Source organism: Zea mays, chromosome 8 (genome assembly GCF_902167145.1).
Source record: "Zea mays cultivar B73 chromosome 8, Zm-B73-REFERENCE-NAM-5.0, whole genome shotgun sequence".
NCBI lineage: Eukaryota > Viridiplantae > Streptophyta > Magnoliopsida > Poales > Poaceae > Zea > Zea mays.
In genome coordinates, this window is record NC_050103.1 from 21,630,581 (window position 1) to 21,654,550 (window position 23,970).

The 23,970-nt window shown below is 40.4% G+C and overlaps 2 protein-coding genes, 2 long non-coding RNA genes and 1 pseudogene across 5 annotated transcripts; 2 read left to right on the forward strand and 3 right to left on the reverse strand.

Moving 5' to 3' along the window:
* The first annotated feature begins 2,791 nt into the window (after positions 1-2,791).
* Positions 2,792-22,169, forward strand: LOC118473084 (uncharacterized). Its single transcript, XR_004851902.1, has 3 exons — positions 2,792-2,931; positions 17,974-18,047; positions 19,854-22,169. It is a non-coding gene; the product is annotated as an uncharacterized lncRNA (long non-coding RNA).
* On the reverse strand, positions 2,993-5,962 carry LOC118473085 (uncharacterized). The gene is made up of 5 exons (XR_004851903.1): positions 5,745-5,962; positions 4,646-5,613; positions 3,835-4,002; positions 3,417-3,723; positions 2,993-3,315 (listed from the first exon to the last, which is right to left on the reverse strand). It is a non-coding gene; the product is annotated as an uncharacterized lncRNA (long non-coding RNA).
* On the reverse strand, positions 7,065-11,101 carry LOC103634920 (uncharacterized). 2 transcript variants are annotated; one of them, XR_557007.4, is made up of 11 exons: positions 10,214-11,101; positions 9,970-10,124; positions 9,662-9,874; positions 9,456-9,581; positions 9,242-9,375; positions 9,092-9,167; positions 8,592-9,007; positions 8,311-8,509; positions 8,111-8,227; positions 7,615-8,034; positions 7,065-7,517 (listed from the first exon to the last, which is right to left on the reverse strand). XR_557007.4 is itself a non-coding variant. In XM_020542553.3 (10 exons), exons 1-10 carry the CDS (start codon positions 10,311-10,313, stop codon positions 7,744-7,746), a joined length of 1,827 nt encoding a protein of 608 aa, XP_020398142.1. In that variant the 5' UTR covers positions 10,314-11,101; the 3' UTR covers positions 7,065-7,743. The 2 variants fall into 2 exon arrangements, 1 of the variants encoding a protein (XP_020398142.1); XM_020542553.3 differs by having other exon boundaries at positions 7,065-8,034.
* On the reverse strand, positions 18,085-18,946 carry LOC118473083 (uncharacterized). Its single transcript, XM_035961612.1, has 4 exons — positions 18,846-18,946; positions 18,638-18,762; positions 18,476-18,547; positions 18,085-18,376 (listed from the first exon to the last, which is right to left on the reverse strand). Exons 1-4 carry the CDS (start codon positions 18,923-18,925, stop codon positions 18,300-18,302), a joined length of 354 nt encoding a protein of 117 aa, XP_035817505.1. The 5' UTR covers positions 18,926-18,946; the 3' UTR covers positions 18,085-18,299.
* LOC111590030 (uncharacterized) lies at positions 21,271-21,341 on the forward strand (annotated as a pseudogene).
* Positions 22,170-23,970: the final 1,801 nt, after the last annotated feature.

Consider the following 23,970-nt stretch of genomic DNA (forward strand, 5'->3'; position numbering starts at 1 on the left):
GGTCCACCGTACACATAACGACTATATTTACCGTTTGAAATCTGTCAGAGCTGTCAGAAAAGTAAGGTCCGGACAGTCCGCCCACCTAGGCCGGACCGTCCGTGACCTGGCAACTTGGAGCACCCAGACCTCTGACTAAGTGCAGTTAACATAGGCGGACGGTCCGCCTACAAGGCCGGACGGTCCGAGACCTGGAGACAGTACTGTCCGGACTTATCCTCCGGACAGTCCATAGTACAAATCCCAAAAACCACACAGTCCCTGCCCAAACCAAATTTGGCACCTGCGGACTGTCCGCCCATCAAGGCCGGACGGTCCGCACTATAATTCAGGTACTGTGCCGAGAGCAGCCTCCTCTGGTCAGGACTGCGGACGGTCCGCAGTGCTAATGAACAGGACATGTCCGAAGTGGATAGACTTCGGACCCCACTGGAGGATCGCGGACGGTCCGCCCTCAAGGCCCGGACGGTCCGCGCATCCAAGACTTTGCACTTTTCGAACAAGCTTTTGAAAGGACTTTTAACTCATGAAATTTGAAGCGTTGTTAGTCCTCATGCAAATGCAACCACTAGATGCTCTATGAGGCACTAAGTTTTACACAGATCAAAGTCATTGACCCCTCTTAATAGTACGGCTATCTAACCTACTAATCCGGTCAAGTATCTTCTCTAAGCTTCTGAAGACCGGCAAAAACAAAACCTATGTTATACCTTTGCCTTCATTTGATCCACAACCAATGCTTATGAATCTCCAAGATTTCCTGTTCTATGTGGTCCAACCCTGCATTCTTATTTCTCCAAGAACTGTTAGTCCACAAGCAGTTGTCATTAATTACCAAAACATCACTAAGGGACCTAGATGATTCACAGTGTGCGATGCGTTGCCACTAGGATTCACCACAACTATGGTGGCGTATTGCATGTACCCTCAGAGTGTCATCCATTACCATCTACCTTCTACCTCACACCACTTGTAGACTCAATAGCTTAGGTGCACCGACTTCCAGTGGACCGCGTGAATGCCTAGACCACCAAAAGTCGATGAGGTAGGCATGGCGATGGCAATGACATGTGTACCATAGCTCAGCTCGACTAAATATGACATGGTGGGGCTTGGCGAAGTGAGTATCGATAGCTTGACATGGAGGTATGGGTGGTAATGGGCTATAGATTTTACACTACAAACTTTAAGGATCAAATCAGATTAGGATCGAGCCCTATTCCTATTCATTTTGAACTAGAATTATTTAAGGGCCCTAACTTTTGTGAATGAGCGTTTGGATCGTGATCCATTACCACCCCTACATGGAGGACTAGGGATCAAAAAACAATAGGATCTAGCCACATATGGGCGCCACAAACCGGAGTGGGTTCCATTGTCATGGTGGCCAGGGGTGGTGCATCAAGCGATTGTAAAAGGATGTAGATGGCCTAGAGGGGGTGGATAGGCTTGTTTTTTTAACTTACAAACTTGATCAACTATCAAATCATGGAGCCTTTACAGTGTGGTGCCTCCGTGCACTAGAGCATAAATTTTAACTATAATGGAATGAAATATGTGAACTTTAGATCAATTGTAAGACCAACCTTCTTGGAGAGTGTGTTGGCCTTCTCAAAGCAGTGATTGCACCTAGAACTTATAGAGAGTGTAGACCAGGTGCAATCCCTAGTGAAGAAAATTCAGACACAAGTAATATGTGAGAACAAGCACATCACATAATGACATAAGACATAAGTAATTATCTTGTGGTTCACCTCGCCACCAAGAATTGCCTACGTTCACATTATTAAGGAAGCCACAAAGGTTATGGAGTCTCAACCCACTCCCACTCCCCTTCTCCAACCACAACCAAGGTAGTGGGTTAGAGGGTTCTACTAAGTCATAAATGGCAATACAAATTGCCCGGTGCTCAACCACAACTATCTAAGAGCTCCTAGGTAACATGTAGTTGTATAAGAGCAAATCTCCAAGAGTAATGAATACACCGGGTGATTATGGCTTCACCAAGTACTCAAGAATGAATGATCATGATCTTCTCTATCTTTCCCACTCTCTCTAGGAGCCAATCATGTTGAGAAATCACCAAGATTTGGACAAAGGTGGTTGGGAGCTTCAATAGAGAAAAAGACCAACAAGAACATGAAGTTTGTGTGGTCTTACCTTAAAACAGGATCACATTCCAATATATTCTGGATCAAGCCTAAAGCTTGCTGACGATGAAAAGCAAAAGGGGCCGGCCGGGGCGGGGAAGAAATTGAAGTCAGAAACCGCGCGCGTAGACCTTTTGCTGACGATGAAAAGCAAAAGGCAATCCTGGATGGCGCCAAGCTAATTGCTGATGCACGCAATCAACGCTCAACAGGCGCAGTGACAGCTGCCTGACCACCACCTGCGCTCAACTGATCACGGGATCGTCGTCGTCTTCTCCGATCGATCAACTTCCTTGCAATGGCTAACGACGCAGAGTCCACAGAGAGCAGGTTGTTTATTATGCATGCCATGGGCTACGCATGGTCACATGCGCACAGGTACTTGCACTACAAATCCATGCATGATGGTTGATGGCTAGCCACAAGCCACTCGTTCGTATGTCATTAAGCTTCCAAGCAACTTCTGTTTTGTCGTACTTGTCTCTATCTCTCCTCCAGGAGTCAGGTAGTCCATTTCAGGGCAGGCTACCTAGTATGCGTAGTTATAATAATGCTTTTAATTACTCTGTCTGTCATAATTTATAATTCGTTTGAATTTTTTATCGAGTTTAACTGTCTTATCTTATTTACTAGGTGGGTGCCCGTGCGTTGCAACGGGGACATATAATATCACGGTAACTTATGTATTATATATGTCTCCGTTGCAACGCACGGGCACTCCCCTTGTAATTATAATATATATGACTCGTTCTCAAGCAACAAAAAATATATATATACTCAGGTTAGACATGGATCAACTCAAGTTCACACAATTGACAAGCTTCTATGTATGTACATACATGTTCTTAAGCAACAAAACACATACTTAGCTAAGCAGAACCGAGTTAATTACATGCATGATCACACGGATACTGGTGCCATCTGATGCGGCCGTGGGGAGTGTCCGTTGGTGGGCCAATTGGCTGTAGACTTGCTCAAAGATTGGTGGCACATGCACCGCGATGATCTGGTCTGCTGGGTTGATTGCCATGGCAACATCTGTCATCCATTGAACCTTCCGTGATGTCTCATTGTGAATGTCAATTGCTAGCTGCTGCAATAAGGCCAGAAAGACCCCCTGGTTAAGAGGTACTGGAACCATTGCACATAGTGCCCGCAAATCAACCTGTACAAGGGGATGTAAGCATCACAAAGCCAAAACAAGATTGTTCTAATATGGAAAAGTAGGGTCGATCTTAGCTGATCAATTTGGTGGAAGGAAGATACCTGGGAGCACAGCCACGATACTATGGAAACATCACTCCTTTGAAGAGCCATTGTAAATGCTTCGTCAAACTTATACAAAATATTAAACAAAATATTAGTACACAACAATTTTATAAAAACGAACACCATATATATTACTAACCTTAAATAAGAGATCCCCAAGAAATTCAATATAACTTTGCCTGGTATGCTAATTAACAATAGGGAGAAGCAAAAGAGTCAAGGACTTATTCAACAAAGATTGAGTTCCTAAGTGCAGCAACTCGAATAGATTCAGCAGTGACTTGTTAATGACAGCATCTAAAATCTGCAGGTCAGAACAAGTAGATTCAGCAGTGCACTGTCATGAATGTTTTTTGAAATTAAATAATGAGTGATGAAAAGATGCCAGATTGCAAAAAAAACAAGATGCACTTACTGTTTCTGTAAGTGTTGTTAATCGACTACATGAGCCTTCATCCAGCTTCATGGCAGCTTTAATGTTTACTTGCAAGGATTCAACAAACATCATCAGGCTAGTGACTGCCATTGCTTCCAGGCCTTTTATCACAGCGCCCCCAGAGACACTATGTATTGCTGACTCTATCTTCAAGTCAACATACAAACACAAGAATCAATAACATGTTTGTGCCTAGGTATGTAAAGTAAAATGTATAACTAAAAACAGTGGCATTAAAATGTTATTATTAACAATTATTAGTAACACATTGTATTTACAGGAATATAGTCATACCATAACACATTCCTTTTTCTACTACTGGAACTGGGCTATATTATGGTAAATTGATTTGCTCAATGTTCTGGTAACTTTGGTCTCTGAAAGACTTGATAATTGCTTATTTGTTTATTTAGGTTATCTTTGCTACCGTTTTGGTCATGCCCTTCTTCACATCCAATTGAAGATATCTCTAAGGCCAATGATGATAGCCTATCAGGTGCACTGGGGGAAATCAATGCTACAATAGTTAAAACACCTCACGTATGAAATCAAATTTTCAGGATATTGTTTAAAAGAGAATGTAATGTCACTAAAATTAGGAAGGACAATTGACCGCAAATGTACCTAAGACTTCAACAAATAGTAGAAACAATGGACATACCCCAGTGTCAAAACGTGGAATGATTATGTGGCCCTTCATTGAAATATAAGAATAAATAGCTTTGGATATAGTTAATGCGGATTAATGGAAATAATACGGAGATGATTTCCTAGGAAATTCAGCGCTCACCTGCTCTCTATCGCTCCGGGCAACTCATTGACCTGCCCACCTTGCCACCGGCATGGTCTTGCTAGCGGCTATAGTTGACCAGCTTCGTTAAGCTTACCCTGAAATTGGCCTTAGCCCTGCCGGCCGTCTCCGACATGGCCTCATCGGAGGCAGCTTCACGTACCCAGTTGTGCCCATCTCCATCTGCGCGAATTGATGGTTTCCTGGGAGTAAGTGAAATAAACAAAATACAGAAATCATTACTTAGCAGATGGCTGGAAAGAAATGAGCATCCATCAATTGAAGTTCTTGTTATTTAACATACAAGTATATCAAAAATAGGGCTTGAACTTACTTTTAGAGTTAGCGCTAACGGAGTATGTGCAGCCTCAACTTGCTGCTGAATAGCATACATTTGCTCAGACATTCCCTTTTGAAATGCACCATCTACTTGCTCAAACATTGTCTTGCATGCTTGCTCAAATGCTGGAACAAGCAATAATCAAAGATCTGTACCTAACTGAAATTTTAAGATCGTACATGGGGAAATTTTCAGGATATTGTTTAAAAGAGAATGTAATGTCACTAAAATTAGGAAGGACAATTGACCGCAAATGTACCTAAGACTTCAACAAATAGTAGAAACAATGGACATACCCCAGTGTCAAAACGTGGAATGATTATGTGGCCCTTCATTGAAATATAAGAATAAATAGCTTTGGATATAGTTAATGCGGATTAATGGAAATAATACGGAGATGATTTCCTAGGAAATTCAGCGCTCACCTGCTCTCTATCGCTCCGGGCAACTCATTGACCTGCCCACCTTGCCACCGGCATGGTCTTGCTAGCGGCTATAGTTGACCAGCTTCGTTAAGCTTACCCTGAAATTGGCCTTAGCCCTGCCGGCCGTCTCCGACATGGCCTCATCGGAGGCAGCTTCACGTACCCAGTTGTGCCCATCTCCATCTGCGCGAATTGATGGTTTCCTGGGAGTAAGTGAAATAAACAAAATACAGAAATCATTACTTAGCAGATGGCTGGAAAGAAATGAGCATCCATCAATTGAAGTTCTTGTTATTTAACATACAAGTATATCAAAAATAGGGCTTGAACTTACTTTTAGAGTTAGCGCTAACGGAGTATGTGCAGCCTCAACTTGCTGCTGAATAGCATACATTTGCTCAGACATTCCCTTTTGAAATGCACCATCTACTTGCTCAAACATTGTCTTGCATGCTTGCTCAAATGCTGGAACAAGCAATAATCAAAGATCTGTACCTAACTGAAATTTTAAGATCGTACATGGGGAAAATGAAAGATCTGTACCAAACAAACCATTAACGAAATTGTGTACCCCCACCACATAACTTTCCAAGAACACCTTAGTACAAAAACGAAAATGTGACAATCAGAATAGTTACCTCGCCTACAATTGCAATAAAGAGCCCTTTTTGTAGCTGCAAAGATATATCTCTGAGAACTATGTTCAGCTCAGCAACAGAGCTGCTAGACCAAGAACAGGATACATTCTGAAAGACGATGGTCATTGGATTATGAGTTACTTTGGTATACCTTTTAAAGTGGTGGTTTAAAAGGTCAGCAGAGGCATTTAACTCGGATGAGTGATGCTCTAGAGTAGATAAATAATTACTCAGCCGTCTGCTAGAGATAACCGTCTGCAGCAAACAAAGCATGCAATGTTAGTCAGCTGTAAGTTGAAAAGCTTTGCGGCACGATTGTGCTTCGCCACACAGTGGAGCTCGTCCAGTTGGGATGGGTCTTTGCCGAACAGGGCGATGTTTTGAGGCAAGCAGCCGAGGGGGCCTGTGTTGTGAATCCAGAACTTGCTAGCACCTTGGTCATACAGTTTCTGAAATCAAGGAACAGAGAAAATGGGTCAGGTGTGAAGCACCTCCTTACACCAAGACAACATATAGAAGGAAGAGTATGGAAAGAATGAAATTTCTGAACTTGGAGAACTAAGTGAATTACATTTACATCAGAGTAGGATCCCTGTACACCAATTAGTCAGCTTTGGGGAAAGAGGCATAGGAAGCTCTGCAAGGATAGATAGAAGTGCTATATCGTTTACAAACCTTGAGACCATTCTCAAATTCCAACAAAATAGTTGGAATGGAAACGATGACCTGGTCCTCTGTTCTTGAATAGAACTCACCAGCAAGGTCATTCTGCCCAATATCGAACGTGTAGAGTCCCTCTGAGAAGTAATCTTGCTGAGGAATGTATCGGCTGTGCATATCTCCTGCACGAGTAAAAAAACAAAGTTACTTCACCAGCATAGCTCTCTAGTCAAAATATAGGATTTAAAATGATGATTGCCCGCTCACTGGCTGTTACCGGCATTCTTTTTCTAGTTGTTATCATACAACCAGTGACATCATGTGGTACCTATTATGGCGGCAACATAATGTGAAAATTTGGAATGGAGAACAGAATGGTATTGTTCTATCTACCAGAAAATGCAACCATTACTGATGCATTAAGTTGAAGGAACAAACCTTCACCAAACCAGAATAAAGTTGAGCAACCTGACATAGATCAAAAGGCATACTATAGAGCACTTGCAATAATAACACACACCATGTAAATGTAAATGACAGGTCCAAATATACAGCACTAACACACACATGAAATTGGCTACCAAGATCTACGACATTATATGAACTTAGGAACTAACAAAGTCATCTTCAAGTAATGTTTTGGACAAATGTGTTCACAAATGTGTCGACAACTGTTCACTAATCAGCTAATCCTTTTTAGCGATATCGGCAAGTCTTTGTTGTATGTTTGCAGGGATGGCATATCGGCACGAATTGTCCTCATAACTTAAAAGATCAATCACAAAGTTCCTTCGAAGAGTCTTTGCATCCTACAGACAAAGAGATAAGATAACAAAATATATTATATTGTAGAACGAGATAGCTAGAATGTAAGTTTTGAACATAAAACAAACGTACTACACTCACCCCAACAAATTTTAGTCGTTTGTCATTCCCCCACATGGCCATAGCTTGTAGAACGAGGTAGCTGGTATTAAACCTATAGAATAATATTTGGGCAACTATGTTTTATACAATGATTATCATAGAAAAAATTTAAACTGCTGAGAAGGTGGTACGAAGAAAATACCCTCTTAAGTCAATTGGAACACCAGTCTGAATTGTATGTTCCCACTTAAAGATATCCTCCGCCCATCCAGAACGTTTCTTGTTGTAAGCAATCTTATATTTTTTTGAGGCCATGATAATCGCTTCCGCGAACCTCTTGTATGGCATGTGTTTACACCAATTTTGAGTCGGTGTAAAATCGATAAAAGTCACATGCTTTTTAACATGATCTATTACGAAAAGGGCGTGACATCCATTGAATTTCCATGGCATGAGAACCTGCAAAATATCAGTCATTAGGATCCTACAACAGAAGTGTCCTTTATAAATACATTCGAAATGAACACATACTTACATATCTACAACCCGTGATATAATAATTCATTGATGGCCAACAATCTAATGTTTTGGCCAACTCTTCTGTTGTAGGATCCTGATGGTACTTTGGAAGTTTACCAAAACCAACCATTCTCTAGACAGTATATATAAATGTACACATGATGATTAGATGTAGATACTATATATTAATACATTAATGATTGGAAACAAACTTACCCAAAAACGCATGTCCATATAATGCTTTCTATTATTTATGATTTCTTCTTTCGGTTTACGTGACTCTTTATTGGCAAGCAGCCGAACAGCCATATCAAAACATCTTAGAATCATATCTTGAGTTGTCGTTAATATGTTTTGCAGGTCTTTGACAGATATTTCTATCTTAAAAGGATTGAAACTTCGCACCCATGTTCTCCTGTAATGTAGCATGACGAAACTCTATATCAAGAATCTAAGTAGTCGATATACATAAAATAAATAAATCAATGAGCACTTACTCTAGTGTCGTATCGTCTTCTATTGCCATGATATAATCACATAAAACATCTATTGAATCGGCTTTGGTCACTGGCATGTCCTTTGTGGAAAGACCAACCATTAAAAAGTCATTGGTGCAACCATCGTTAGAGACTTTTACAGGAGCTCTTTTATCCCAATCATCAACAAACCACCTTTGCAAGTCTGCTTGAGTAATAGGGCCTTCCTCATCTTCAAACACTACTTCGCTATCATCAAGCACGTGGAGTAGTTTCCTCTTATTAGAATCTGTTGGGTTTTCTAATATCTCAACATCAGATGGGCTTCCAGAGTCAACTTCTTTTTCATTTTTGTATAACAGACACCCCCTTCTCTTATTCAGGTCTGAAGATAGTAATATAGCAGCCATTTTTTTCCTAAAGTGTGACATGTCATCCTACAAATAAGAAACAATTATTTAGCATTATATATGTAACACCGACTGTAGATGTCCATATATGTCATAGTAGTAATAATATACCTGGGTAAAACTGTCAGACAGTTCATCCCCTGTCCAATATTCGATATAGTTCAAAAGAAAGAGGCCACATGAAGAGCTACAATATACATTAATACCAACATAAACATTAGTATGAATGAAGAAATTGGTAAAGAAGATTTTAGGACGTACCTATCTGTCTGCTTTGCATATCCCATGTCTATTTCTCTGAGCGGCCAAGAAGCAACTTGGAGGTCTGGCCACCTGTGGTCTTTTAACTCCTTACGTTGAGATATCATATCTATTTGTCTTTGCAGTCCTTTAATCTTTATATATGGTAAAATAAAATTAGAGATTGGGATAAGTTAATATTGAATTCATAATTGTTTAGTTTGTGCATACTCACAGAGTCAGTGAGGTCTTTGCGGTCTTGTGAAGTACCAAGTGAATCGAGCACTTGTATCTCCATATTTCTTGCATGGATCACAGCAAGATACCAATGCGTCTCTCGGATGTTTATCGGAATAAACACCTACGAAACAATTATAAATACTTGCATAAGAATAAAATACATATAAACACTAACTGTTCAGATTGCAAACTCATATGTACCATGTCATGGTCTAGGTAAAGTAACACCCTTCGTTCAGCGCTACATATGTGTGTCATGTCTTTAATTGGATATAGCTCCTCTGTTTTAATTTCAAGATCACCATCTCGCTTCAGGAAATTGAACTGGAAAGCATTTTCTATGTGAACGCGACCTCCAGATCGGCACTTTAGATGCTTTTGAGCTTTTATCAAATTTATGTAACAGTCTATAACCTGCAAGTGTGTAAGTTGTGGTTAAAAATACCAGGATGAGTAAAAAAACTTATACATAACAACGTCGCCAAATATAAAAACTAAGCATGCATTACCTCGTCACCTAAATATGCGCTCGGCTGAAATAAACACTCCATCCACTTCCTTTCAACAAAGGCATCATCAATAAGAACGACTTCTACCCTTGGTTCACAAGGGATTTCCTTGATAAAATCGATGAGAGCAAGATCACCTTGCGTGCAAATATAGTCTAGGAGCAACCAGTCATGAGATAAAACTAAAATTAGTTATTACAAAAAATACAAATTGATCCATACAGAACTATGAAAATTTTAATACCTTCTCGAACTATTGCGGTTGCCACCGATTTTTTTGGCTTGTTATGAGACAAGCCTACAAATAGAGATTCCATTCTCGCGGGACAAAAACCTACATTCATAACAAATTGTTAGATGCATAAAAATTATTATTGCTAATTTCACAAATGATCCAAAACTCAACAATACTTTAAGATAGTATGCATGCTCTAATAATACACAAACATGTGCGTCTCTAATAAAAACAATTGTAGCATGCAAACATGACTCGATAATACACCAGACCAATCAAACATAAGACAAACATCATCCTATTAGTTTGTTAGCTGAACATGCAACTCTTACCATGGGTCTAATTTGTTAGGACCTCTTTGTAGACGATGTTCTTGGTATATGTCCCACAATATACGGTGGGGGTTGTCTTTACACCCTTCCTTGACTTTTTCCTCCCATCGACAGCTGGGATGACAAGAATCTTTATGTTCGATCGGGCCGTCGCTCTAGATAGAGCAACATATAGTTGGCCATGAGAGAACACTGGTTCAGGCAAGTATACACCAACATTGGGAATAGTCTGACCCTGTGCTTTGTTAACCGTCATTGCAAAGCTAAGCCGTACAGGAAACTGCTTTCTTTTGAACTGGAAAGGGAACATCTCTTCATCGGAGGGACACAACGGTATACGCGGTAGGAAAATCCGTTTTCCAACGTGTTGACCCAGTACAATCTCTGCGTCAATGCTATTTCTTTGGAAGCCACGAACGACCAGCCTGGTGCCATTGCAAAGTCCATTTGCAGGGTCTATATTCCGGAGCAATATAACAGGACATCCAATCTTGAGCTTCAAAACATGAGGTGGTAGCCCATTAGGCGTCAATGTGTTTAGGAACTCGGGTGGGTAGTAGTTGTGGGGATCATCCACGGCGCTATCGAAACTATGATACACCATATGCTCCCCTTGAAAACGATCAATCATCTTAACATTTATCATATCAACCCAGTCGTTCCGTGTTGACAGTATCGCCCTTGAAGTGATGTAGGTGGAATCAGACATATTTTCGTTGAGATTTGGGAAAGCAAAGTCTATTAGGTTGTCAAGATCGTTGTCACTCCCACTGTAAGGCACACACACATCATCAGGAAGACGAATGTCGCCGTCACTATTTGTTTCCTCAGTTCCACCGCCTACGCGCAGCAAAAACTCCGCAAACCAAGGGTCGTTTTTTGCTCTCATGTTGCTAACAAGCTTTAAGTGGGACATGGACTCCCATAGGTAAGACATTCGTAGCGAAGACGCGACCACTTGAGCCCTTGACCCTTTACGAACAACAGGCAAGACCTGTCTGAAATCTCCACCGAAGACAATGGTTTTACCACCAAATGGTAGTGCGGGGCGACCCATTATATCGCGCATGCTATTGTCCAGTGCCTCCACGGCTTGTCTCTTAGTCATAGAAGCCTCATCCCAGATAATGAGAGATGCTTTTCGTAGCAACTCTGCTGTTCCACTCTGCTTCGTGAAGCTACATACAGCGCCATCGTCAATAGTGAGTGGTATCTTGAAGCGTGAATGGGCGGTTCTTCCTCCAGGCATTATGGAAGCCGCAACGCCAGATGTAGCTGTTGCCACTGCAATCTTGCCCTGGTTGCGTAGCGTCGCGAGCAGCACTCTGTATAGATAAGTCTTCCCGGTGCCACCAGGTCCATCCACAAAGAATAATCCGCCCTGATCGGTGTCAACGGCAGACATAATCTTATCATAGGCGGCCCTCTGTTCCTCGTTAAGAGTCTTTAAGAGCCACATCTTCCACTGTCGGTTGGATACTTTCCTCCTCGTAAACCTCTCGAGCAGTACCAATAGCATCGTCATACGCGTCGATCATAGGAGGTAGAGGGAATGTCTTTATGTCCTTTCCCATTGACTGCAGCATGTTCCTAATGTCAATCAATACCATCTGCTCAACATGAGTTTTGTTCTGACTCTTGTGTTGATAGTCCTCTGACATAGAATCTTTGTGTTTCTGCCAGAGTACAGCCACATCGCTTGGCTCACAGTAAACCAGTATTGTGGCAAAAAGCCGTCGCAGCGACGATGGCATCTGGAAAAGAGCACGTTCAGTGAGACACTCATCTAGTGTGTTGTCCGACTCAAGTAGTCCCCTTCTCTCTGCTGCCTCACGAAAAGTCGGTAGGGTGACACCATCAACTGTCCTTAGATCCACATAGGAGGCGGCGCCAGTCACGTGGTTTAGGAGAACACGAAGATAGTAGCGCTCCCCCTCAGCCGGATGAGCAGAGACTATCCTACCGACTTGTCCACCTGTATCTCGTTTCCTCCGTTGCCATACTTTTCCCTTACCACTCTGCCAAGTGTACCACTCAGGGAAGTCACGATATAGGATGCCACGAGCCTCCTTATTAAACCTATTCGCCTCAAAATATGATGTGAGCATCGACCTATCAACACCTGGACGGTTGACGACTCGCTCGACCATTTGCCGCTCGTGAAACGCCACCATGTGCATGTTTGGAAGATGGAGTTGAAGCTGCATAACAGGTGGAGATATCTGACTAAGCTCAAAGCCGTATATCCTCCACAAGGCTTCCGGAGGAGTCACCCACCTTGCATCTCTATACTGCTTGATCTCATCAACATCATCATCTGCCTTGCTCGCATCTCTCATAACAACAGACGCACGATCATGGCCTTTGTATATGTATTTGAACAGATATTTAACAGCCTTGATGCTCCCACATGCCTCAACATTGATGTGGCAGTTGAAGAGACGAAGGAGGTATGGGTTATAAGGGACAACCCATCTATTGTCCAGTTCGCACCCTCGGACCTTTTCTTTACGATCATCGTCACGACGTCTATAAATAGGGTACGAATCCTTCCCTTGCAAGGTTGTGTCACTGAAAGGCCGAGGGTAATGATTCTTGCACGATTTACGACCCTTAGTGCATGGGCAGTTTGGGTTTAGCGACCCACACGAGCCATGCATCATATGCTTGATAACCATCTTTCGTAGTTCAGGGTACTTGTTGCTTGGGATCTCGGCTGAGATCAAAAGGTCGTACTGCTCAGGACATGTGAGCTTGTACTTCCTCTGCATTATAAGTAGAAAATGGGCATGCGGCAAACCCCGCTTCTGAAACTCCACGACATAGACGTAGGCTCGGACCTTACCAAGAATATCCTGTTTAGTCAGCCGATGCTTTAACTCTTGTAGCTTCGCATGAAAGACACGCACTACAAGATCCGCACGATCTTGCGGTGTCTGCCCAGGGAGAAGCTCCCTCCTTATCTCATCCCAGTTAGGGTTACATGTCATGGTAAGAAATATGTCTGGTTTACCAAACTTCCGCACCAGAGCCATAGCATCCATATACCGACGTCTCATGTCACGAGGACCGCCAATAAACGACGTCGACAGCACAGTTCGCTTGCCGACCTTCTCTCCTCTAATATCTCCATCTAGCATGCTATCCACCAAGCCCTGGTACAGGTCTGCCCTTAACCGATCCTGATTCTTGCGTATGTAATCTAAACGAGAGTTCTCAATCTTTATGTACGTGTCGACCGCGAACTGCTGAAAAAGCCGCTTTCCATGAAGTATAGGATTGAATACCCCGGGGCGAATCTGGAATTTGTAGCAGTAGTAGTCACGTACAGACACACATAAATGGCTAGGAGATTCTGCATACGCAAGGATTATAAAGTGAGTGATGATGAAAAAATAGTTAATAATGCGCAAATATTTCAAAATATAAACAAACAACTAACCCGCATCTTCATCATTTGCATTACTTGCCCTATGTGTCGCACGGTATGCATCCACTTCGTCCATGGATACTCCAACCTTTGGGATATTTGCGTGCCAGCCAAGTTCGCCTCTAGGGAAGAACAATGGATATGATAGTGCATCGTAGCATCCATGGTATGAGCGGATGCAGTGGCTTGAACTGTCCTTCCCATGGAGCATAACACTCTTGCTGAACTGGCCTCGCCCTTCGCTCCCTTCGATCCAGACAGCGGCCACCTCCGAAGTGAGAGGTGTGTTATATGTCTTCTGGTTCAACGTCTGGTCTAGGTTCAACGCGATACGATAGTCATCAAGGTTCTCAACGTGACCCATGGTCCTAAGGTGCTCGGAGTACGGGTTTCCACGTAGTATGTCGACTATCTGTCGAATAACCTCTTTGTCTTTCTGTTGATGCTCTTCGCGACACTTACGGTACCGATGCTCGAGAGTGGGATCATCATCATAAAAGTAAAGCTCAAGGTGTTTATGCTCTGCCCCACCATCCCTACCAAATGACTTGATATTGTGATACATCATGCCCTGTGCTCGGAACGTGTATATACCAGAATCCCTTACATTAGTTGTCATACTATCGAGGCAACAGTATAGGGAAGTGAAAGAGAAATGACCATTAAAAAACCTAATGTTATCACGAAAGTGCCTAGCATCAGAGTCTGCACTATCCCACAACCTCTTGAGTTGGGGAGGGGTCTCCAGTGGAGCTAGCTCAACCTTCCCACCACGACAACAAAAACCAGGTGTCTCATACTCAAACTTCTTCGCGGTGCAATAACCGCAGTTGGGAACAGTCTTTAGCATATGGGTTTCTTCAGGGATGTTGCTATACACCTTGTCGTACGGGTCAGGAACATCAATGGCACTCGATTCATCGTGACTACCATCGATCTCTATATCCTCATCGGTATCCTCATCTGATATTTTGTTGGAAACAATGAGTAAGACATATATGTATTTATATAAGCATTTGTATCATATCATAAAAAGATTGAAATTAGTACATTGCCCAGCGAATAGGTATCCCTCGTTCTCATCAGCATCGTCTTCAAATACGACACCGTCATCGTCATCAACTGGAGGGTGAAAATACAAGACACATAAAATACCTAGGCATTCAGGATAAAAGGGGGGGATAAAAATGATAGTAATTACCATTGTTGTTGATCTTTTCAGTCATATGGGGTTGTGTCCAATCATCCCCTTCCTCGGCGTCACTAATGATATCCTCAGCCACAGTAGCCATGTTCCTTGAAATGGATGCTTCAAATTGCCGGTTTCGACGGGCTAAGATAGCTTGTCTTTCACCACGTGGCACATGTTGTTTACGTCTTAGTGGTCTAGTAGACATACGCAGTGAATCGGCATCCTCGGTCTGTGTTGAAGCTGGTAGGAACGGGCTACTGGCGATATCAGGGATAACCCAGTCGCAGGGGGTAAGAGCGGATCCATTAGGTTCAATTGCATCTGTTGTAGGGTGTACAACCTCAGGGGTATATGTTGGGGACTCCATGGCTATGGACTCCTGACTCAATGTGTCAGCCAACAGTGCTCTACGTTTACTTATGTACTCTATCTTTGACCCTTTCCGCTTTGGTGTATTATTATACAACCTAAGGCGTTCACGATTAAGCTCCCTCTCGGCTGGAGTTAAGTTTTTGTACCGCTCTCTAAAGTAGGCAGCCCTTCCCAAATTATGGTTAGGCGTGTTACCAACAGTTTCATGCACACCGCCTGGAATAAGGCATGTATACGTTAAACGGCCTGAAATCAGCTGTTTTGCAAAATTAGTTGAGTGAACAGTCATGTACCTGGTGTCAGTAGGTCTCTAGTTGTGAAAACATCGTCTGCCTTGAATGTCTCATTCCTATGCAACCAATCGCTATCATCATCTTGATTCACATTTACATTTTCCTTTCCATCTAAAAAACAATGCACACGTTACTTTCTAAGTGTAGGTTTGTGCACAGAAACATTAATTTAAATTTGACTTGTTTCATCACCTCCTAACACAGTGGACATCATATGTTGTCCCTTGTTTTGTTGTCGCGCCTCACGACGCTTCTTATTCAACTCGTTCCTTTGGTCTACTGACATTTTTGCACGTCTTTCTCTATGCCTTTGCCTTTCTCGTTCGTTAAAATTATCGGTCGGTGAAGTGTTATTATTTGGAACTGCCAAATCAACAGTGTCAAAATGTTTTTCATGGCTACAAATCTCCCTAGCAGAAAAGGATGGGTGAAAAAATTTGTGGTTGGTATACCCGCAATACCTTGTGTTGCAAAGTTTGTGAAATCAATTGTGCTACAGCCATCTGAAAGACTAACTATGAAACACAATGAAAACCAAAAATAAGATTAATAGATATTCACTAATCCACAAGAGGATATATTAAAATAATTGTTTCAATGATCATATACCTGAACCAAGATGATCATATACCTCTGGCTGTATAGGAGGTCCTTTATTTCGTTGGCTTACTTCACGACGCTTTCTACTTTTCTCATTTTTTTGTTCAACGGTCATCGCGGCATATCTTTCCCTTTCCCTTAGCCTCTTACGTTCCTTAGCATCGACATTTGGACCAAGCGATTTTGATCCAGTTTCATCAGCTACAATATAACCTTGTGTATTAGTGTTCCCCTACATACTACATTTCAAACGTTAATCGACACGCGTGTAATAACCTTTACCTATAGTAACGGTGTTTGAGATGTTTGTCAATGGTGTGCGACCATCATTATGTTCCATCTGATCTGTTTCTATTGGTTCTCCGTTCTCCATAAAGAAACCCTATGATGGACAGTGGAACGTTTCTTCTAGTTCAGACTATCCTAAGTTTGATTAATATCTGTATCACATGAGAGAGATAAATTATTAAACTACATTTGATAATGTTATTTACTCAAGCACAGGGCAATCAAAAATTGTGATTCGACAATGTTCAAATCTGCAACATGTGCAAAAAGTACTAAACATACGGTCCAACAAACACATGACAATATTAGAAAAGGATGCAGTTGGAGCGAGTATACTCGCTAATGAAGAAGCAAATTCCACAAAAGAGACAGTCGATGAGCAACTCATGAATTCACTCATACCCTGAAGAGACAGTCGATGAGCAACTCGAGTAGATCCTCCTTGAAAGAAGATGCAAATGCCTTTGATGAACAAAATCATCACGAAGGGAAAACATACAGCAGAAGAAGGTTAAGTGGAAAGAACCATGTAGAATATGACAAAGACGGCTACCCTGCAGATTGGACTCAACGAAGACACGGAGAAGGAACTGTCGTGCTGATCGGAAGGTGCACTCAGAGATAAAGTTTGATGATTCTGAGGGACTGTGTTCAGATTCCGAAGGTGAAAATGATGTGGAAATTCAGTATGTGGAAAGGCCATTGCCTCCTAAGAGTGAGCTGTTTTCAAAAACCGTCACTTTGAAGACGAAGAGCCTGATCAAGATTTCCCTGATCTGCCGAAGACAAACCTTCATTCTCGTGTTCATCCAAATATGCCTCTTGACTATGAAACTCTCACTGCACGCTAGGCTATCAAATCTGGCAAGCTTCCATAGTGCAACAAAAAGAATAGCATCAATGGATGTTACATTTTGATCTTGTTGTTTCTGTATAATATGACATATTATAGTAGGGTTAATGCGTATATAAAGGTTGGTTGAAATGGTAATTTGAACTATTTTTACGATCTGCTCAAGTCTAGCAGTCTTGTTGCGTATGAAGCAACACTTCATGGACTGAAAAACGGGACAACTCCCTTACCTCTAAAAATCGGGCATGTGATTAATGGTTGTTTTTCTCAGTGATTTCCTTTTTTCCTTTCATAAAAAACATAAAATGCAAAAAGAATTCTTTGGAACTCTATATGCTTTAGATCTACGCTTTATAGAGTTTTAACTTGAACACTTCTCGTCCGATTTGAACCTCGTGATGCTCCCAAGGGCTGTTATGAATTGGATCCAGGCTCAACTCCACAGGAGCTTCTTCATGTAGTTTCACCATCAGGCGATGCTAAGTAAGTTTGCACTAATTTATACGGGAATTCAATTTTTCGCACAAAATATTTATTAATCATGGGAACAAAAAAATCCAGAAAATTCTTATTAAACCCATGTCATAGGTATTACAAACAAAATTCATAGACATACAAGTTTGCCTCATGTTGCTTTTGGTTGATCAATAACAGTACGACACGTATTCTATCATTATAGAATCACAGGAGGCCTAAACATAGACCCAATTATTGCTCTTTGTGAATTTGTAGAATCTATCTACGCCTTTGTTCTTCAAGAAATGTAACAGCAAATTGACGGTTGTTCAGCGCCACCAAAGCTTTTTGAATTGCTGCAATGAATGCCACAATTAGTCACATCTACACGTAGTTCATGATATAATGATAACAGTCACGATTTAAATGTAACTAATTTTTTAGAATATACTTACGTCCAAAATGATGGGTGTTGTGATGGAACGGATTGAAGTGTATTGCGGTATGATCCGAAGACTCGAGGCACTCTAGAATTACACATTTAAATCTCCGTTACGAATCATTATAAAGCAAAACTTAGTGACAGAAGTTTTTGAAAGGCGTAAGATATGGTGTACCTTGTCTTCTGAACCGTCTAAACATAGTCCCAATTATTATGCCATAATCCTCCTTAGCCAACGCCCAGCGGAGTGCATTTTTGTTTAGTAGGTCACCCCAAACTTTAATGATATGTAAATACCCTCTACGACATTGATTTTGTTAAGAATAGGTTAGTAATATTTAGATTTGAATATATATATATAATATACAATTAACGGAATATACCTAGCATCCATTATAACAATCTTTCTGAAAGGGCCCCACATTGTGCGATGAATTGTATCCAAGTGGACTACAATAGCCATAATATCTACAAAAATAACAATTTATAAATGGATTAATACTGAAAACTTTATGTTAACGATATTTTAATAATATTAAGAGGTCGATACATTCTTACCGACTAAAGTCCTGTTTGGCAACTCGGCAATATCAGCAAGGTTCAAGAGTATTTGTTTTGGGAATGGCGCCATTTGAATTGGAACAGTGTATGGCTCCACGATAGTTTGTTGGTCAAGACACAATTCCATGGGACCATTTAGATAACGAAAATTAAATTCACCCGGATGAAGACTGAACTTTACATTATGCATCTTGTAAACATGCTTTTCATGGAGCAAATTGTCGAAATGTTTGACTGTCTCATACATATATGTTATGGCTTCGATCTTGGCTCCCTAATAGTATTTCAGTAGGAGAAGATGCGATGGTATGAAGATCGTGTAAATTTGAAAATGAAACTTAAAGAATTGTTGGCTTACATTGATGTCTGATAAAACGAAATGTTGTCTATCACGGAAACGTGGTTCCTTCGGGAATTTAACTTCTACCCGAGCGACAATACTGTATTTCCGCGGTAGCCCATAAAAATCTTCTTCACGGTAGTCGTCAAACAACCTGAAGCTATATTAAACATACGACTAAATAATGGTCATAACTTTGATGTAAATATATTTATATAATAACTTACATAGGCATCCGTTTTAGGCGGTCCGCTGCGGCTCTTTCGCGGTTCAATACGACCGGTTCCATCAAAACCTTGTTGCATTAAAATTTAAAAAATTAAATAGAACACATGTCATACTTTCGCGGTTCAATATTCTATTGTTGTTACTGGTTGCACTATGGTTTATGCTTCTCTATATTTTTATGTTAAAAAAAAGTATAACTAATATGACACTTGTTCTTTGGGACTTGATATTTTGTTGAATGATGCGTGCTTCACCGTAGCAGTTCTTGTTCATATATGGCCGTGGCGGTTGGCGTGCCGCCCTCTTCATCATCGGGACAGTGTAAATATAAGAAGGACGATACATCAGCACCTAAAGGAGGTCCATTGCTCTCAAGTTATACCCCACTTGGAATCTTGTTAATACATTAGTTTACAGAGAAGAAATGGTTCGATCAATGTGTGCTTACAGTTAAATGCAGTTTAGTCAATTACTTTCCCTTTCCATTTTAAGGATGTAGTATTGCTGTGAGGGGTTGTTTTGTCCCTCTGACTAAAATTTAGCATGTGTCACATCACATAAGCGCATAGACTAAATGCAATGCGTTCCAGCGAGGATCATGTTTATACTATTACATTTCCGAAAGGCACCATATGTTTGAAATAAACTTCTGTTTCTGATAGTCCAGCTTCAATTACTTTCACTGCGGCCAAATAAAACTTTAGTCTTATCTGCTCATGTAGTTTTGTAGCAAAGACGTAAATTTTGATTAGCTGGTGTAGATATTTTTGTGAACCATCATTGATTTAGCATCATCAGTCACGTCGTGTAGGTCATAGTTTGATCAGTACGTAGATTAGGACGTGCATTGGAGAGGCAAACTGCATCTGTCACAAAGATGCAGGTTCTTTACCTTTACGACTTTACAATTCATTATGTTCTATAGCATGTGTCACATCACATAAGCGCATAGACTAAATGCAATGCGTTCCAGCGAGGATCATGTTTATACTATTACATTTCCGAAAGGCACCATATGTTTGAAATAAACTTCTGTTACTGATAGTACAGCTTCAATTACTTTCACTGATCAGGTTCGATGAATGTATATTGTTAATACACCTGCTACATCTATGCTTATCAATTGTCACAAGGCACATGTATTTTATTTAGTATCTGTTGTTCTTGAATTTGGCAAGAGACAGACATAGAGAATCTAGGTGAGAAGAGTATCTCTGTTGTAGGAGTTTCTGTGAAAATTTATTTAGTCCTTGCAGCATTTTCATATCTTCATCTTAGATCTTAAGAGCAGTTCTCTGAACAAACTGTTGCTTCATCTTAGATCCTTGCAGCATTTTAAGGATATATAACTAAATTTCTTTGGTCCTTGGTTATTAAGCATCATGTTACTGAAATTTCTTTGGTCCTTGGTTATTAAGCATTTTAAGGATGTAACTAAATTTCTCTGTTGTAGGAGTTTCTGATTTCCTTCATATATTTCCTTGGTTATAACTAAATTTCTTTGGTCCTTGCAGCATTTTCATCTCCTCATCTTAGATCCGAGTATGTTATATGTAGCCTTATTGAGAATCTGAAATTTATTCTGTTGAGATTCAGTCCACAAGAACTTGGTTATAACTAAGTACTGGATACACCGTTTATGTTCTGTTATCTTGAGACAATATCCTTGGCTTTGAGCTTCGTAAATGATGATCTTACTCGGATTGCCCCTTCAGGACATCTAAATGGATGATGCAACGCTCAGGCTTCGCATAGAATTTAACTTCTCTCTTGATGCACAGTTAAATGCAGTTTAGTCAATTACTTTCCCTTTCCATTTTAAGGATATAGAATTGCTGTGAGGGGTTGTTTTGTCCCCCTGACTAAAATTTAGCATGTGTCACATCACATAAGCGCATAGACTAAATGCAATGCGTTCCAGCGAGGATCATGTTTATACTGTTACATTTCCGAAAGACACCATATGTTTGAAATAAACTTCTGTTACTGATAGTACAGCTTCAATTACTTTCACTGCGGCCAAATAAAACTTTAGTCTTATCTGCTCATGTAGTTTTGTTGTTAAAACTGTAGCATAAATAGTGCGCCTGGGAATGGTGTCGTGCCCACTTCTTGGTGGCCTCCTTGGTAAGATTTGTGACAAGCAAAGGATACCATATGAGTATGGGAAAGGACGATTGGAGGAGCGCTTTCAGCTGTTGGAGGAGATCAGAAAGGTGTAGCCAACTCAAGTTTGTAATGCTGCCGGAGTAACTGGGAGACCAAATGATGATTTTTGTGAGACCCATAAACTGGACACGTATTGGTCCTTATCTTAAAATTAGCATCAACCGATATGTACCGGAAGAATGCATATAAACTTTATTATACCCCAATAAAAGACCCCAATACACACAAGCAATGAAACTGAGCGATAAATTCAGTAACATATCAAGCAACTAAATTATGCTAGTGAGAACTAATAATTGAAATGTTATAACTGAATAGAAAAAAGAATCACATGCAAAATGTAAACTCACGAGACTACTGTGATGCTCCTTCTCTCCACTGCTTGGTCACCGGTGTGTTGTCAGTTTCCTCCTGAAGCCGGAGATGAAAATAAATGCATAAGAATTAAGAAAGAATTGGTATAACAGAAAAAGTTTATTCTCAAATGTTATAAGTGAATACAAAAAAGAATTAAAAATGTAAACTCACCAGACTACTGTGATGCTTTACCTCTCCACTTAATAGTCAGGGGTGTGCTGTCAGTTGTCGTCCTGAAGCCCGATATGAACCAAAATGTATAAGAATTTAAAAGAGGTCATGCTATAAATCAGAAGTATAAAAAGCCTAATTGAAGACCACCATACATAATGATAGATTCAACTATTGATTCAGATCCAGCGAGGGAATAGAACAATTTGAAAATGTGAAAAATAAGGAAAATTCTACGATGTACTATAATATGTTGCATCATCTGTTTTTTAATTAAAATCAAATTTCTGTGCAGCTGAGATATCTTGATCTTGATCAAGCAAAAGACGCATATATCTACCTCACCTTACATGCAAATCGGCACATTGGTGGCAGTTGTGCTATTAACACACAATGACCAGAAGACTATTCAAGTGACCAGAAGACTATTAACAAACAATAACCAGAAGACTATTAACACACAATAATAGTACACAATGACCAGAAGACTATTAACACACAAACATGGACAATCAGGCATTTATATAGAGGTCAACTATTGAATTCCCTCGTTTAAACCTCAACAGTTGCTAAGCAAATCAAGTAATACAAAACTCAAAGATGTGAGCTGGAACCGTAACCTTACACTAATGATAATAAAACAAAAGTCACAAGTATAGTACAACCTAGCAAGCAATGAAACTGAGCGATAAATTCAGTAACATATCAAGCAATGAAATGTTATAACTGAATAGAAAAAAGATGAGGATGCAAAATGTAAACTCACGAGAATACTGTGATGCTCCTCCTCTCTACTGCTTGGTCACCGGTGTGTTGTCAGTTTCCTCCTGAAGCCGGAGATGAAAAAATGTATAAGAATTAAGAAAGAATTGATATAACAGAAATAGCATTAAGAATCACATGCAAAATGTAAACTCACCAGAGTACTGTGATGCTTTACCTCTCCACTGCTTAGTCTGGGGTGGGCTGTCAGTTCTTGTCCTGAAGCCCGATCTGAACCAAAATGTACAAGAATTAAAAATGTATAAGAATTAAGACTGATCAATACTCAAAGAGGTCATGCTATAAACTTCTTTATTTCTCATATGTGGAAAATAAGGAAAATTCTACGATGTACTATAAACTTCTCTATTTCTCATATGTTGCATCATCTGTTTTTTAATTAAAATCAAATTTCCGTGCAGCTGAGATGTCTTGATCTTGATCAAACAAAAGACTCTATATCTACCTCACCTTACATGCAAATCGGCACAAATACAAAGCACATTTTCTTTGCGACGCCACACAAATTAATTCAGATACAGAAACTGCACCTTGAACTCATAACAATTCAGATCCAGCGAGGGAATAGAACAATTTGAAAATGTGGAAAATAAGGAAAATTCTACGATGTACTATAAACTTCTCTATTTCTCATATGTTGCATCATCTGTTTTTTAATTAAAATCAAATTTCCGTGCAGCTGAGATGTCTTGATCTTGATCAAACAAAAGACTCTATATCTACCTCACCTTACATGCAAATCGGCACAAATACAAAGCACATTTTCTTTGCGACGCCACACAAATTAATTCAGATACAGAAACTGCACCTTGAACTCATAACAAAAATACATGAAAACTTCCACAATCATTAACCAACATTGTGTTCACAGTACATGAACTTGTGACGCACCTCCGTGT

Bases quoted from the DNA above. Each gene is read 5' to 3' on its own strand.
- LOC103634920 (XM_020542553.3), bottom strand. From the start codon at position 10,313: ATGAATGTAGGTTTTTGTCCCGCGAGAATGGAATCTCTATTTGTAGGC. The intron at 9,875-9,969 runs GTAATGCATGCT...ACACACTTGCAG, and splicing joins GCGCATATTTAGGTGACGAG to GTTATAGACTGTTACATAAA. The intron at 9,582-9,661 runs GTACATATGAGT...ATTGTTTCGTAG, and splicing joins TTTACCTAGACCATGACATG to GTGTTTATTCCGATAAACAT.
- LOC118473083 (XM_035961612.1), bottom strand. From the start codon at position 18,925: ATGGCTATTGTAGTCCACTTGGATACAATTCATCGCACAATGTGGGGC. The intron at 18,763-18,845 runs GTATATTCCGTT...TCAATGTCGTAG, and splicing joins ATTGTTATAATGGATGCTAG to AGGGTATTTACATATCATTA. The intron at 18,548-18,637 runs GTACACCATATC...GTGTAATTCTAG, and splicing joins TAGACGGTTCAGAAGACAAG to AGTGCCTCGAGTCTTCGGAT.